Raw genomic sequence first — 12,562 nt, 5'->3', positions numbered from 1 at the left:
ATCCTCTACCACAGAAGACCTACACTGCTCAGACTTCGACCTGCTCAAAAGAGACTTCCCTTAACACTGAGAAGACTTAACAACAACAACGACCTGCTTATAGGACAGGGCTCCCTGTGTTGCCCTTTGATTGTGAGGTAAAAGGAGAGGATGCTCCACATCCTGACTTCAATGTAAGATATGCAGATTCCAGGATCTTTAATATAGAAACATGATACCAACAACAGAGACTGTGTGAAAAATAAAAGTGTGTTGGCACTACAGACAATGTATTGGATTGGATGATTTAACTTGCCTGGAGCCTAGACGTGGTCTTGTGCCAGGAAACTTCAGGGGTCTGGTCTCTTTGTACTTAGGCCAAGGTTATTTCTTTCCATGTCCCTCATATTTTGGTGGGCCTATGCAAACAACAATTGCCACTCTAACACCACTTTTACTGTGCTCCTTTGACTCTAATCCTTAAAAAGAACTCAATTAAAATTTGAGGTTAACTTAAGCTAATATGCATGTATATGGAAATGTAAGAAAACACTATGCCTGTAATGTTTAAGGAGTTACGTAAGTTTTATGGCTTTAGATTGCCTTGTGTACTGTTAAGAAATATTATAATGTGTTACAATCTGGGTACTTGAGGGACAAAGTATTTGTACATGGATTCTGTCTTATTTATCTTAATGTTCTTTGGCTGAAATTTCAAAGTTAAGATATCAGCAAGGGGACTTCTGAGAATTATGTTATGTGTGATTGTCCTTCCACTGTAACTTTACCTTGTCCTCTTTCTTTGCACCCTTGTTCTCATAATAAAAAAAAAATCAAAAAAAAAAAAAAAAGAAGGGACAGATAGCATTATTCAGAGGTTACAGAAATCCAGTTTCAATCCCCATCCCCACTTTATGATCCCTCAATCACCACCAAGACTAATTCCTGAGCACACAGCTAGGAATAAGGCCTAAGTACTGCCAAGTACCACCACCACCACCACCCCAAAAAGAGTATTTAAAAATAAAAGTATTTACAATATAGTCATCAACTGGAAATCTGTTCTATTAGAAATAAAATCCCCCAAGGGCCAGAGTGATAGCACAGCAGGTAGAGCATTTGCCTTTCATGCAGCCAACCCAAGTTTGATCCCCAGCTTCCCATATGATCTTCTGAGCCTGTCAGGAGTAATTTCAGAGTACAGGAGCAACCCCTGGGCACTGCCTTCTGTGGGCCAAGAAAAATAAATAAATAAAATCCCAAATCTAAACCAGGATGTTGGTTTGTTGGGTGTTTTGTTTTTAGATTGTTTAATAAAAAGTTTTCATTATAATTTAGGTGACAGGGTTAAAGTAATGCTCAAGTTTCTGATATTGATGTTCAAAGTTGCTGCACCCCCTTGCTACTCAAGTACCTATGACCCCACTCTTATCCCACTGTCATCTCAGGTCCAACCTTCCTTCCCCCAAACCATCCTCCCCCCCATTATTTGTTGATTTTTCCCTTAACATAACCCATGTGCTCCAGACTCTTCCTATGCTTCCATGTTACTTCCCACAACCTATTTGTTCCCCTCAGACCTGCATCCTTAGGTCTGTCCAAGGTTTACTGTGGATTGATACTGCCCCTTCCCTTGATTTATTTCTTTGTATACCATAAAGGAGAGCATCCTATAATTGTCCCTCTGCCTCTGGCTCGTTTAATTTCAGCATGATGCCCTCTAGTTATATCCATGTGGCCACAAATTGCATGACTTTATTTTCAGTGACAGAAGATACAGTGGTATGTGTATCCACATACCACCACTTTTTATTGTTGTTGTTGGACACTTGGATTGCTTCCATATCTGGCTATTGTACTTATTGTACTAGTGAATGTTGTACTAATGAATATAGGTGTATATAGATCTATGCAAGTTAATGTTTTTCTAATTATTTTTTAATTAGGAGTAAAATTACTTTTGGGGGTAAATACCTAGAAATTGGATAGCCTGGTCAAGTTGGAGTGCCATTTCTACATTTTAGAGAGACCTCCATATTGTTTGCCATAAAAACATAGAGAGCTGACATTCCCATCAGCAAAGAATGAGGGTGCCCTTTTCACCATATCTCTGCCAACATTTTTAGGGATTTGTTTTTATTTTTGTTGTGTTTGGTTTTTTTTGTTTGGGGGTGCACATGGGGTCTATGCTCAGAGCTTACTCCTGGCTCGACCCTCAGGGTTCATTCCTAGCTACGTTAAGGAGACCATATAGGGTTTTGCAGGTTGATTGAACCTATGTCAGCTATCTGCAAAGCAAATAAATGCCCAGCTGTCCTGTCTTTCCAGAACTGTATTTAATTGTGTTTGTTTTGTTTTGTTTTGTTTTTCTATGCCATTCTCACTGGTGTATTCTGATATTATTGGTATTTTTACCTGTTTGTTGTAGGGTTATACCTGTCAGTGTTCAGGGATTACTCCTGACTCTATGCTCAGAGATCACTTCTGTTGGGTCCAGGGGACCATAGAGGGTGCCAGGGATTGAGCCCAGGTTGGTTGTTTACAAGACAAATGCCCTCCTACTCACTCTACTATCTCTCTGGCCCCACTATTGGTTTTTTTAATTGAGGTAACATGGTTAGTATTTGCTTGTTTATTAGTTTATGAGTTATATATAAGCATGTTCAGGGATGGTTACAGCACCATGCTTGGGGATTCTTTCCTGTAGTATGTAGAAGACGGTGACAGTGTTAGGGATTAAACCGAGGCTGTCTGCATGCAAAGCACGTGCTCTACCAGGCGTCTCAAACTGGCGACCTGCGAGTTGTTGCGGCCTCCGTACAACCTTTTGTGGCCCGCGGCCAGCCTTCAAATGTGCGATTTTTATTCGGTAAGCGAATAATCGTGAATACTGCGATATTTGAAGGCTGGCCGCGGGCCACAAAAGGTTGTATGGAGGCTGCAACAACTCACGGGCCGCGAGTTGGAGACCCGGGCGGGCCCTCTTTCCTGCCCTGTTTTAATTTTATGCTTAGATTTATTTTTTAATTAGACCATATCTTGGGCCCGGAGAGATAGCACAGCGGCATTTGCCTTGCAAGCAGCAGATCCAGGACCAAAGGTGGTTGGTTCGAATCCCGGTGTCCCATATGGTCCCCCATGCCTGCCAGGAGCTATTTCTGAGCAGACAGCCAGGAGTAACCCCTGAGCAACGCCGGGTGTGGCCCAAAAACAAAACAAAACAAAACAAATTAGACCATATCTTGGTACATTTTTACACCTTTTCAGCATTCAGAGATGAGATCCATTGAACTGGTTGACTGAGATTTCAACTCCAAATATCCTATAAATCCTATAATTCTTTTGCATATTCTATAATCCTCATTCATCTGTAAATGCTAGATGGAAGGAAGTACTGTCATGCCCTTACATCCTATTCTGGAACGGTAGGCTAGCTAAGATCACGGGCGGTTCCCTCTGACTAAAGCAAATCTGAGGTGAACCCTAGGAGGCATTTGCTTCACTCAAATTGGCCTTGCAATTGTATTCCTGCTTTCAGCAAATGCTACTGCCACCTACTGATAAAATTGACAGGAAATATTGAAACCTAGTGAGAAATTTGTGACAAATGTCCTTTTTCCATTCTGCTCATTGTCGTCACTTCTCCTTGCTCTGTGTGTGTGGTTCAGAGGTCAAGGCAGCTCCTCTAGCAAACCTAGAACCCTCTACCTTTCAAATGGAATTGGAGACTACAGATTATAATCTTGTGCAGAAGTAAAAGTACTAATCTTTCCTAAGATCCATGCATCCTCCTCAATTATCAAGGCTAGTTTCATTTGCTCCTCTTGCAGAGAGCTCCTTGGTCTTTTGGGGATTCAATGCAGAAAGTACTTCTTTCTACTCCTTAAATGGCAACTTTAGGGGCCAGCGAGGTGGCACTAGAGGTAAGGTGTCTGCCTTGCAAGTACTAGCCAAGGAAGGACCTTGGTTGGATCCCCCAGCATCCCATATGGTCCCCCCAAGCCAGGGGCAATTTCTGAGCGCTTAGCCAGGAGTAACCCCTGAGCATCAAATGGGTGTGGCTAAAAAAATGGCAACTTTAATGAAGAATCAATAAATATAGGGGCAGAACAAGAGCCACACAAATGAAACCATTTCATAATTGTCCTTTACTTCCCTATTTGATTTAGCATCATCTCCTGATGCTCTATGCAGTTAGTCCCAAAAGGGGCAAGAGCTTTAGTATAGCAGGTAGGATTCTTGGCTTGCTTGAGGCTGACCCAGTCTTGATAACAGACACTTTACATGTTCCTCAAGATATTCAGGAGTAAGGCTAAGTCAAACACACTCTACCCACTACGCTATCACTTCAGCCTCAGATAATCAGTTTTTTGCTCTGTCTCTTCACCTATTATCTTTATGCACATCTGTGTGTTCAAATTTCCCTTTGCCATAAGGACTCCAGTTATGGCTTTATCACTTCCCTGTCTAAGACCCTTATTGTCAATTGATTATTTGTGCAAAGGACCCATTCTGAGATACTAATGGCTGGGACTCAACTGATAAAAGGGACAAATATATAACCCAACCAGTATCAGCCACTGTGGGTTTTCTATTTTTGTTGTTCATTTGCTTCTTTTGGGGTCACATCTAATGGTGCTTAGGGTTCCTTCCAGCCCTGCATTCAGGAATCATTCCCTAGTACATTTGAGGGGACATCTGGGATTCCAGGGATCTAACCCAGTTTGGCTACATACAAAACAAATACCCTACCACCTACACTATGGCTCCAGTACCAACTGTGGGTTTTCATAAAGAAAAACGTTACCAAGCAAAGAAGGTGCTAATTGGGGAATGGCATAATGGGTGCAGCTATGGCCAAGGATCAGTGTCATCTGTCACTTCCCTTTTGTGTAAATAAGCAAAAACCTAGTATTGTATACAAAGACTTAGCTTACTTTTTTTCAAATGAAAACAAGATCATACCCATATCCCTAGCCTATCCCCATTCTCCTAATGTGGAAGAGTCAAGGATCAGACAAATTCATTGTTGGCTCCAAGCCACATGACATATTAGATAATAAAACCATTTGGATTTACAATTAGTACTTGAGTTATCAAGGGCTGAAAAGAGTGCTGTATAATTGCCTGCCTGTATAAATTATTGATACCCTAGGCTTCTGTTGGATCTTTAGAAAACAAATCAATCCAGTAGGGAATCATGTTAAAAGATTGCTGCATTTTGGAAATGAAAGGCCATAATCTTTAATCCATCCCAGGAGATACCCAAAAACTGTGCCAGTTTTCTTCTTGGGTGTGCTCTCATCTTATCAGTCATCTCTCTGCTGATTGGTGTGGAACACCTAATGGGGCATTTGAAGTTTGGCAGGAGGCCAGGTACACCTTGTGCTGCCAGGACCTCCAAATCCAGCATTCTTCCACATCAGCCACAAAATGTTCATTTTTATCCAGATCTGTATGTACCCGTTGGGGTTGTTCCATGTTCTGTTTTTGCCTCTTGGTTCATACATTTAAAGCTATAGCTCTGATCTTGGTGTGATATGGGTTTTAACTAGGAATGTTGGTCTTGTGGTAATATGCTACTAACTGTTCCTTCCAACTCTAAGGTCCCATAGTGTGAGATTTCACTTTATTCATACTACCACTTCCTGTTCTAGAATACAAAAGCTAAATGGACTTTGTATAAGCAGTATATGCTATTGAAATGTTGGAGAATATACTCTTCTGAAGCACACCTGGAATATTCTCCAAGATAAACAAGCCTGGACCCCAAATCTTAATAAATTCAACATTGTAATAATATTCATCATCTTTTCTATTCACAAAGATAGTAAAACCAGAAAAAATTACAAATATATGGAGGCAAAATAATATGGGATCCAGTAATTCTACCCCTTGGAAATTTACCCAAAGAAAATAAAAACAATACTTCACAAAGATACATATGCCCCTGAGTTCATCAATCTCTAAGCAGCTAAGATACAGGAACAATCCAAATATCTGCCAGAAGATGATTGGATAAAAAAAGTAAGAGATATATTTATGTATCTATTATATTTATATTTACATATTAGAAGATACTACATAGTCATAAAAAAGATGGGCCAAAGAAGTAGTAAAGGGGTTAAAGTGCTTGCATTGCATGTGGCAGAACCAGATTCAATCCCCAGTGCTGCATATATTCCTGTTAAGTACTGACAGGAGCAATCCCTGAACATAGAGCCAGGAATAAACCCTGAACACTACCGGATCTGAGCCCCAAACAAAAATGTTTTTAAAGTGATATTTTGCCTGTGGTAACTGCAATAATCAGAAGACAAATGATATAGAGTCTTATTTCTATATGGAATTGAAAACTGCAAAACAGATGAATAAAACCAATTCCATAAATACACAAGTGATGCCTGAGAGGTACAGAAAACAGAAGCATAGCTGTCAAAGGGAAGGGGAGGTGGACACTGTAAGGAAGGGCCTGGAGAGACTGGGAGAGGACATGAGGAACTTGCTTTGCATCCTTGCCTGAAACCACTTCAGCCCACCATGGTTGGATCTCCAGCACAGTAAATGCTGCTCCAGAAACCAACAGGGATCACTCTTGAGCAGAGACAGGAAAAGCCCTGAGCACCACTAGCTAAAATACGACCGAGAAATCCTCCTTTGGGGCATTTATCCCTAGAATAAAAATCATTCTGTCCAAAAGGATGTATGAGCACATTAGCTGGAGTTTGAATCAACCTAGATGTATGACAGACAAGTGAAAATGTGGTACATATATACAATGGGATACTACATAGCAGTAAGGAATGATGCAATAATGAAATATGCTGCAACATGGATGGAATTGGAAGATATTATGTTAAATGAAGTCAGAAGAAGGATAAATACAAAATATCACTTATATGTGGTATTTAGAATAACAGCATGAAGAAATGAAATAGTATAAATGGGAATTGTCTCAAACACTCTTGGCCCCCAAGTATAGCAAGGAGAAGGAAAGAAATTGAGTGGAGGAAGAAAAACAAAATATGAAAGGATGGGACGAAGGCCAAGTGGTCTCAGATGAATTGGTGGTGTTAAGAAAGGACAGAACTAAATATCCAAGCCAAAGTCAACAATGATGAAATTAAAGAGTTCCAAACTTTAACAATCTAAACTTAAAATGGGCCTGTTATGCTGGCAGACTGGGAACAGGGGTGGGTGGTGGAGTCAGATGGAATCTGGGAACATTGGTGAAGGGAGGGAGACAGTGGTGGTGGAATTGACTCTGATATATTGTTTATTTGGGGATTTGTTTTGGGTTTTTTTGTTTGTTTTTTTTTTTAGTTTTTGGATCACGCCCGGTGGCGCTCAGGAGTTACTCCTGGCTCTGTGCTCAGAAGTTGCTCCTGACAGGCTCGGGGGACCATATGGGATTATGGGATGCTGGGATTCGAACGAGGGGGTCTGTCCTGTGTTGGCTACATGTAAGGCAAATGCCTTACCATACTGGGTCCATAATTCTGATACATTGTATGTCTGAACCCCAACTATGAAGGACTTGTAAATCACAATGGTTTCAGTGAAATACTTTTAAAAAGGGTTTTAAGGGCAAAAGGGATCAAGATGTACAAACTTCCACTGATTAAAGTCCCTGGGATGTCATGTGAAGCGTAACAACTCAGAAGCAGTGTGGAACAGACTTGAAAGTTGCCGAGATGGTAAATCTCTACAGCTAAGTCTCTGTGCTGGTGGACAGTAACTAGACTTGCTGTAGGAATCATTTCACAAAGTCTACAAGTGCTGATACATGATGAAGAACAACACAATGGTACATATCAGTTATCACTCAATGAAAACACACTTTTTAAATTTTTTTATTTTTAATTATGAGGACAAAGATGCAAAGAAAGAGTAAAGGTAAAGTTACAGTGGAAGGACAATCACCCATAACATAATTCTCAGAAGAAGTCTCCTTGCTGATATCTTAACTTTGAACTTTCAGCCAAAGAACATTAAGATAAATAAAACAGAATCCATGTACAATTACTTTGTCCCTCAAGTCCCCAGATTGTAACATTATAATATTTCTTAACAGCACACAAGGCAATCTAAAGCCATAAAACTTACGTAACTCCTTAAACATTAGAGGCATAGTATTTTTAACATTTCCATGTACATATTAGCTTAAGTTAACCTCAAATTTTAAGTGGTTTTTTTTTTAAGGATTAGAGTCAAAGGAGCACAGTAAAAACGGTGTTAGAGTGGCAATTGTTGTTTGCATAGGCCCACCAAAATATGAGGGGCATGGAAAGGAATAACCTTGGCCTAAATACAAAGAGACCCTACCCCTGAAGTTTCCTGGCATAAGACCAACTCTAGGCTCCAGGCAAGTTAGATCGTCCAATCCAAGACATTGTCCGTAGTGCCAACACACTTTTCACACAGTCTCTGTTGTTGCTATCATGTTTCTGTATTAAAGATCCTGGAATCTGCATATCCTACATTGAAGTCAGGATGTGGAGTGTCCTCTCATTTCACCTCATCATTAAAGGACAATGCAGGAAGCCCTGTCCTGTAAGCAGGTCGTTGTTGTTAAGTCTTCTCAGTGTTAAGGGAAGTCTCTTTTGAGCAGGTCGATGTCTGAGCAGTGGTAGGGTCTTCCATGGTAGAGGATTGCTTCCAGGTGATGTTAATAGACAAACCTGGATGTTTCGTGGATGGCTTCCCTGGTTCAGGGGTGAATGGAAAATGCCCTTTCTTCTGAGGCCTGTGCCAAGTCCTTATGTCAATGTTCAGTGTGTAAGGTCCCTTTGCACTACAAGATTTGTGTATTCCAATCTCTATTAGATAGGATCTTATTTGTATGTATAGTATTTTCCCATTTTAATGGAAAACACACTTTTAAGAACCTCAGCCCTATAGACATCAGGGACTCTCTGTTCATCTTTATCCCAAAAAGTCTTGTGATTTGTGATGTTCAGCCTTTTATTTTACTTCTTCCCTGAAATACTTTCAAAGTACATTATAGATCTTGGGAAATTCTATATTTGGTTTTGGGGGTTTTTTTTTGGGGGGGGGTGTTTGGGAGGTATGATCTGGTCCATACCCAGTGGTGCTCAGGGTGTACTCCTGGCTCTACACTCAAGGATTACTCTTGGTGGTGTTCAGGGTAACAGGAATCAATCCCAGATTGACCATGTACTAGGCAAATACCTACCCACTATACTGTCACGCCAGCCCCAAGAAATTCTACTTTAAACAGTGATTGGAGGTATTCATCCATCAGTTTCAGAAAAAATGTGGGGGGGAAAAGGATTAGAAATAAGACCTTTATAGGTTGTTAAATACTTCACATATAAAGCAATTGCCTTACCTTCTGTACTATCTCTCTGGCCCCGGGATATTTCTGTTTGGGGAGGAGGTAGTTGTTGGGGGCCCATATCCATTGGTGCTCAGGCATTAGCCCTAGCTCTGTATGGAAGATTTGAATTACTCCTGACAGGCTTAGGGAACCATATAGGATGGTCAAAATCAAACCTGGGTCATCTGAGTGCAAAGCAAGTGCCTTACCCACTGTGTCTTAAGCACTGTTATATCTTTGTAAGTTATCCTTCTTAGACTCAATGATAATTAACATGTCATGATGGTAATTAACATGTCATGGGTTAATTACCAGAGAGCTGTTTGCTTTTTTAATTATTGTAAAAGGATCCAAAAACTAGGATGCTTCACACACACACACACACACACACACACACACACACACACACACACACACACTCTTCCTCTGTACATTTCTCAGGCATACACCTTCCAGGGAAATAATAGTATGTTCCCACTACTAAGAAACAGTTATGGGACCAAAGAGTTGGCACAGCGGTAGAGCATTTGCATTGCATGCAGCCAATCTAGGACAGATGGTGGTTCAAATCCCAGCATTTCATATAGTCCCCCATGCCTGCTAGGAGCGATTTCTGAGCACAGAGCCAAGAGTAACCCTTGAGAGCCACTGAGTGTGACCTAAAAACAAACAAACAAACAAACAAAAAACAGTTGAATTATATTCTGATCATTTTTTCCCAGAAACTCCAGTTCCTCCAACTAGTTTTAGTGCCCAAACCCTAAAGCCTATGACTTGATTATGGTCCAACAGTATTGTTTTGCCCTTCTCCTGCTGAGAATTCCTCAAAGTGTGAGCTGATGTGTGCAATAAAGATATCTATGTAAAAAATTTTAAACCATCATAAATCTGTGCCGAAGCTTATTCTTATTGATGTTTTTCCTTTTTCTCCTCCAGTAAGTGAAGCGGTGACCCCTGCACATGGGCAAGAGCAGAGCACAGTTAGAGAAGTTTCTTCTCAGAACTTCCCAAAGGAATTCAACTGAGCCCCACTACACTGAAAAATAATAAGCATCTGGGCTTAGTTGTTGGTAAGATGTCAGGGGAGCTGTGATCCATAAATTCCTCAGGCAGATGTGCTGTGACAGACCACATGACCCTGTTAAATGCTGTTGCTTTGCTGAACTGTGAAGAACCGCATGAACTACCTTGAAGTTCTTTTCTCCTCTGTTGCCAATCACCTTTTTGGACTTGAAAGTGCTATTTTCCTATTGATACTTGTGTCATTTCATTTTGCATGCCTCCGGTGATTATACATGAACAATATATATATATAATTGGCTTATTTTTTAAATATTCATTCCTGCAAAATGGTAATGTAGAAATTTCACTCTTTCTGGCAAACTTATAATCATGTCATTAAAAGCTTAAGTTGGTTTCTGATGAAGATCAGCGTAATAGGTCTGAGGATACTTTATAGAAAAACTAGCTTCTATAAAGAATTTTTCACTGTTTACTAGTGAAATGAGAAAGCAAAGCTATTTATAAAAGGCCTTATGTCGTGTACATACAATATCTTTGAAATATTTGTGATTTAGTTTGTTGCTTGTAAAAGAGAAATTATATAATTTATTTAGTAAATACTATTGTAAACTATAGTTTTATTGAGAGAAATAAAATATTTTGTTCTCTATTGTCTCAGTTGTGGATGTTAATCGGAATAGTTTGTAATCTGATATTTCATTTGGTAGAAAAATAACCTAGATAATTCTCATTTTCAGATATTGTGGAATCCTAAATAAATTGACTCTTTTTTGGGGGGGCACATCCAGTGGTGCTCAAGAGATAGTCCTGGCTCTGTGCTCAGAAATCACTTCTGGTAGTCTCAGGGGACCATATGGGATGCTGGGGATCAATCCCAGGTCAGATGCATGCAAGGCAAATGCCTCACTCGCAGTCCTATCATGCTGGCCCATAAACTGAATCTTGAGACAGTAAAAATGAAGGAAAAAAACTCCCTGTGTCATGAGGAAAGAATCAATAAGGAATTCATGGGGGGGGGGGAGGTTGGTGTTTGTTTTTGTTTTTTGTTTTGGGCCACACCTGGTGACATTTAGGGGTTACTCCTGACTGTGTGCTCAGAAATCACTCCTGGCTTGGGGGACCATATGGGATGCCAGGGATCGAATCCAGATCCATCTGGATCAGCTACTGCTGTGCTATGGCTCCAGCCCCTCAATAGCAAATTCTACTCATCTAAAAGACTTTCTTATTAGTCAGCTTTTGCTAAGTTATGGTGTAGCAACAGAAAACCCCAAAATCTCTAGATAGGTGATCCAAGCAGCCCCCCATCTATGGCACACCACTTTTGTGTCAGAAAAAAATAACTATAGTGAGACTAGATGGTAGCTTCTTTTTCATACAGTTTCTACTATTTTTAGGTGCATTCCCTCAAGCAAATGGTATTGACAAGTCTAATGCCAAAGGAGTGGGCAGTACCCTTTTCACATGAATGGACTCAACATAGAAACAGCGAACATTTTAAGAAATTACTGTGTCTACACCATCTGGTGAGGATCCCAAACAGCAAAGACTAAAAAAGGCTAAGAAAAATCACATGCAGCAGGGAAGTCATTAGAAAGCAAAATGACCAGACGCTGAGGACAGAAATTCTCATGAGCAAGATGCTAAACATAAAATGCTTGAAGTGGGGCTGGAGTGATAATACAGTGGTAAGGTGTTTGACTTGCATACTACCAACACAGGATGGACAACAATTCGAATCCCGGCATCCCATATGGTTCCCCACGAGGCTGCCAGGGGCAATTTCTGAGCATAGAGCAAAGAGTAAACCCTGAGCGCCATCGCAGGTGTGACCCAGAAAAAAAATAAAAAACTTGTAGTGACAGCAAACTAAGTTTTGTAAACAGGCCTGGCATGAACTTTTATGAAGGTGGCCTTGAGCCAAGGTTATGCAGCATAAGAAAGCATTTTATGGGGCTGGAGAGATAGCATGGAGGTAAAGTGTTTGCCTTGCATGCAGAAGGTCAGTTGTTCGAATCCTGGCATTCTGTATGGTCCCTTGAACCTGCAAGGAGCAATTTCTGAGCATAGAGACAGGAGTAACCCCTGAGTGCTGTCAAGTACCCCCAAAAAAAGAAAGCATTTTACCTGCAGAGTTGGTGTAGCAGATCTCCCCAAAGTGGGGTGTCACAGGGAAATTCGAAAAAGAAGACAGAAGTCTTTGCCTCTCTCTCCCTTGTA

General features: G+C 40.5%; 1 protein-coding gene across 3 annotated transcripts in view; it reads left to right on the top strand.

Moving 5' to 3' along the window:
- The window catches only part of PIP5K1B (phosphatidylinositol-4-phosphate 5-kinase type 1 beta), a 370,177-nt gene extending 359,188 nt beyond the window's left edge, over positions 1-10,989 (top strand). For 2 of the 3 annotated variants that reach the window (XM_049770950.1, XM_049770947.1), the window contains one exon: positions 10,280-10,989. In XM_049770950.1, coding sequence (XP_049626907.1) covers positions 10,280-10,344 — 65 coding nt within the window. In that variant the 3' untranslated portion in view covers positions 10,345-10,989. Of the gene's footprint in view, positions 1-10,255 lie in introns of all 3 variants that reach the window. The other variant, XM_049770949.1, reaches the window with a different exon arrangement.
- Positions 10,990-12,562: the final 1,573 nt, after the last annotated feature.

Source organism: Suncus etruscus, chromosome 3 (genome assembly GCF_024139225.1).
Source record: "Suncus etruscus isolate mSunEtr1 chromosome 3, mSunEtr1.pri.cur, whole genome shotgun sequence".
Taxonomy (NCBI): Eukaryota; Metazoa; Chordata; class Mammalia; order Eulipotyphla; family Soricidae; genus Suncus; species Suncus etruscus.
This window is presented reverse-complemented; position numbering and strand designations above follow the sequence as displayed.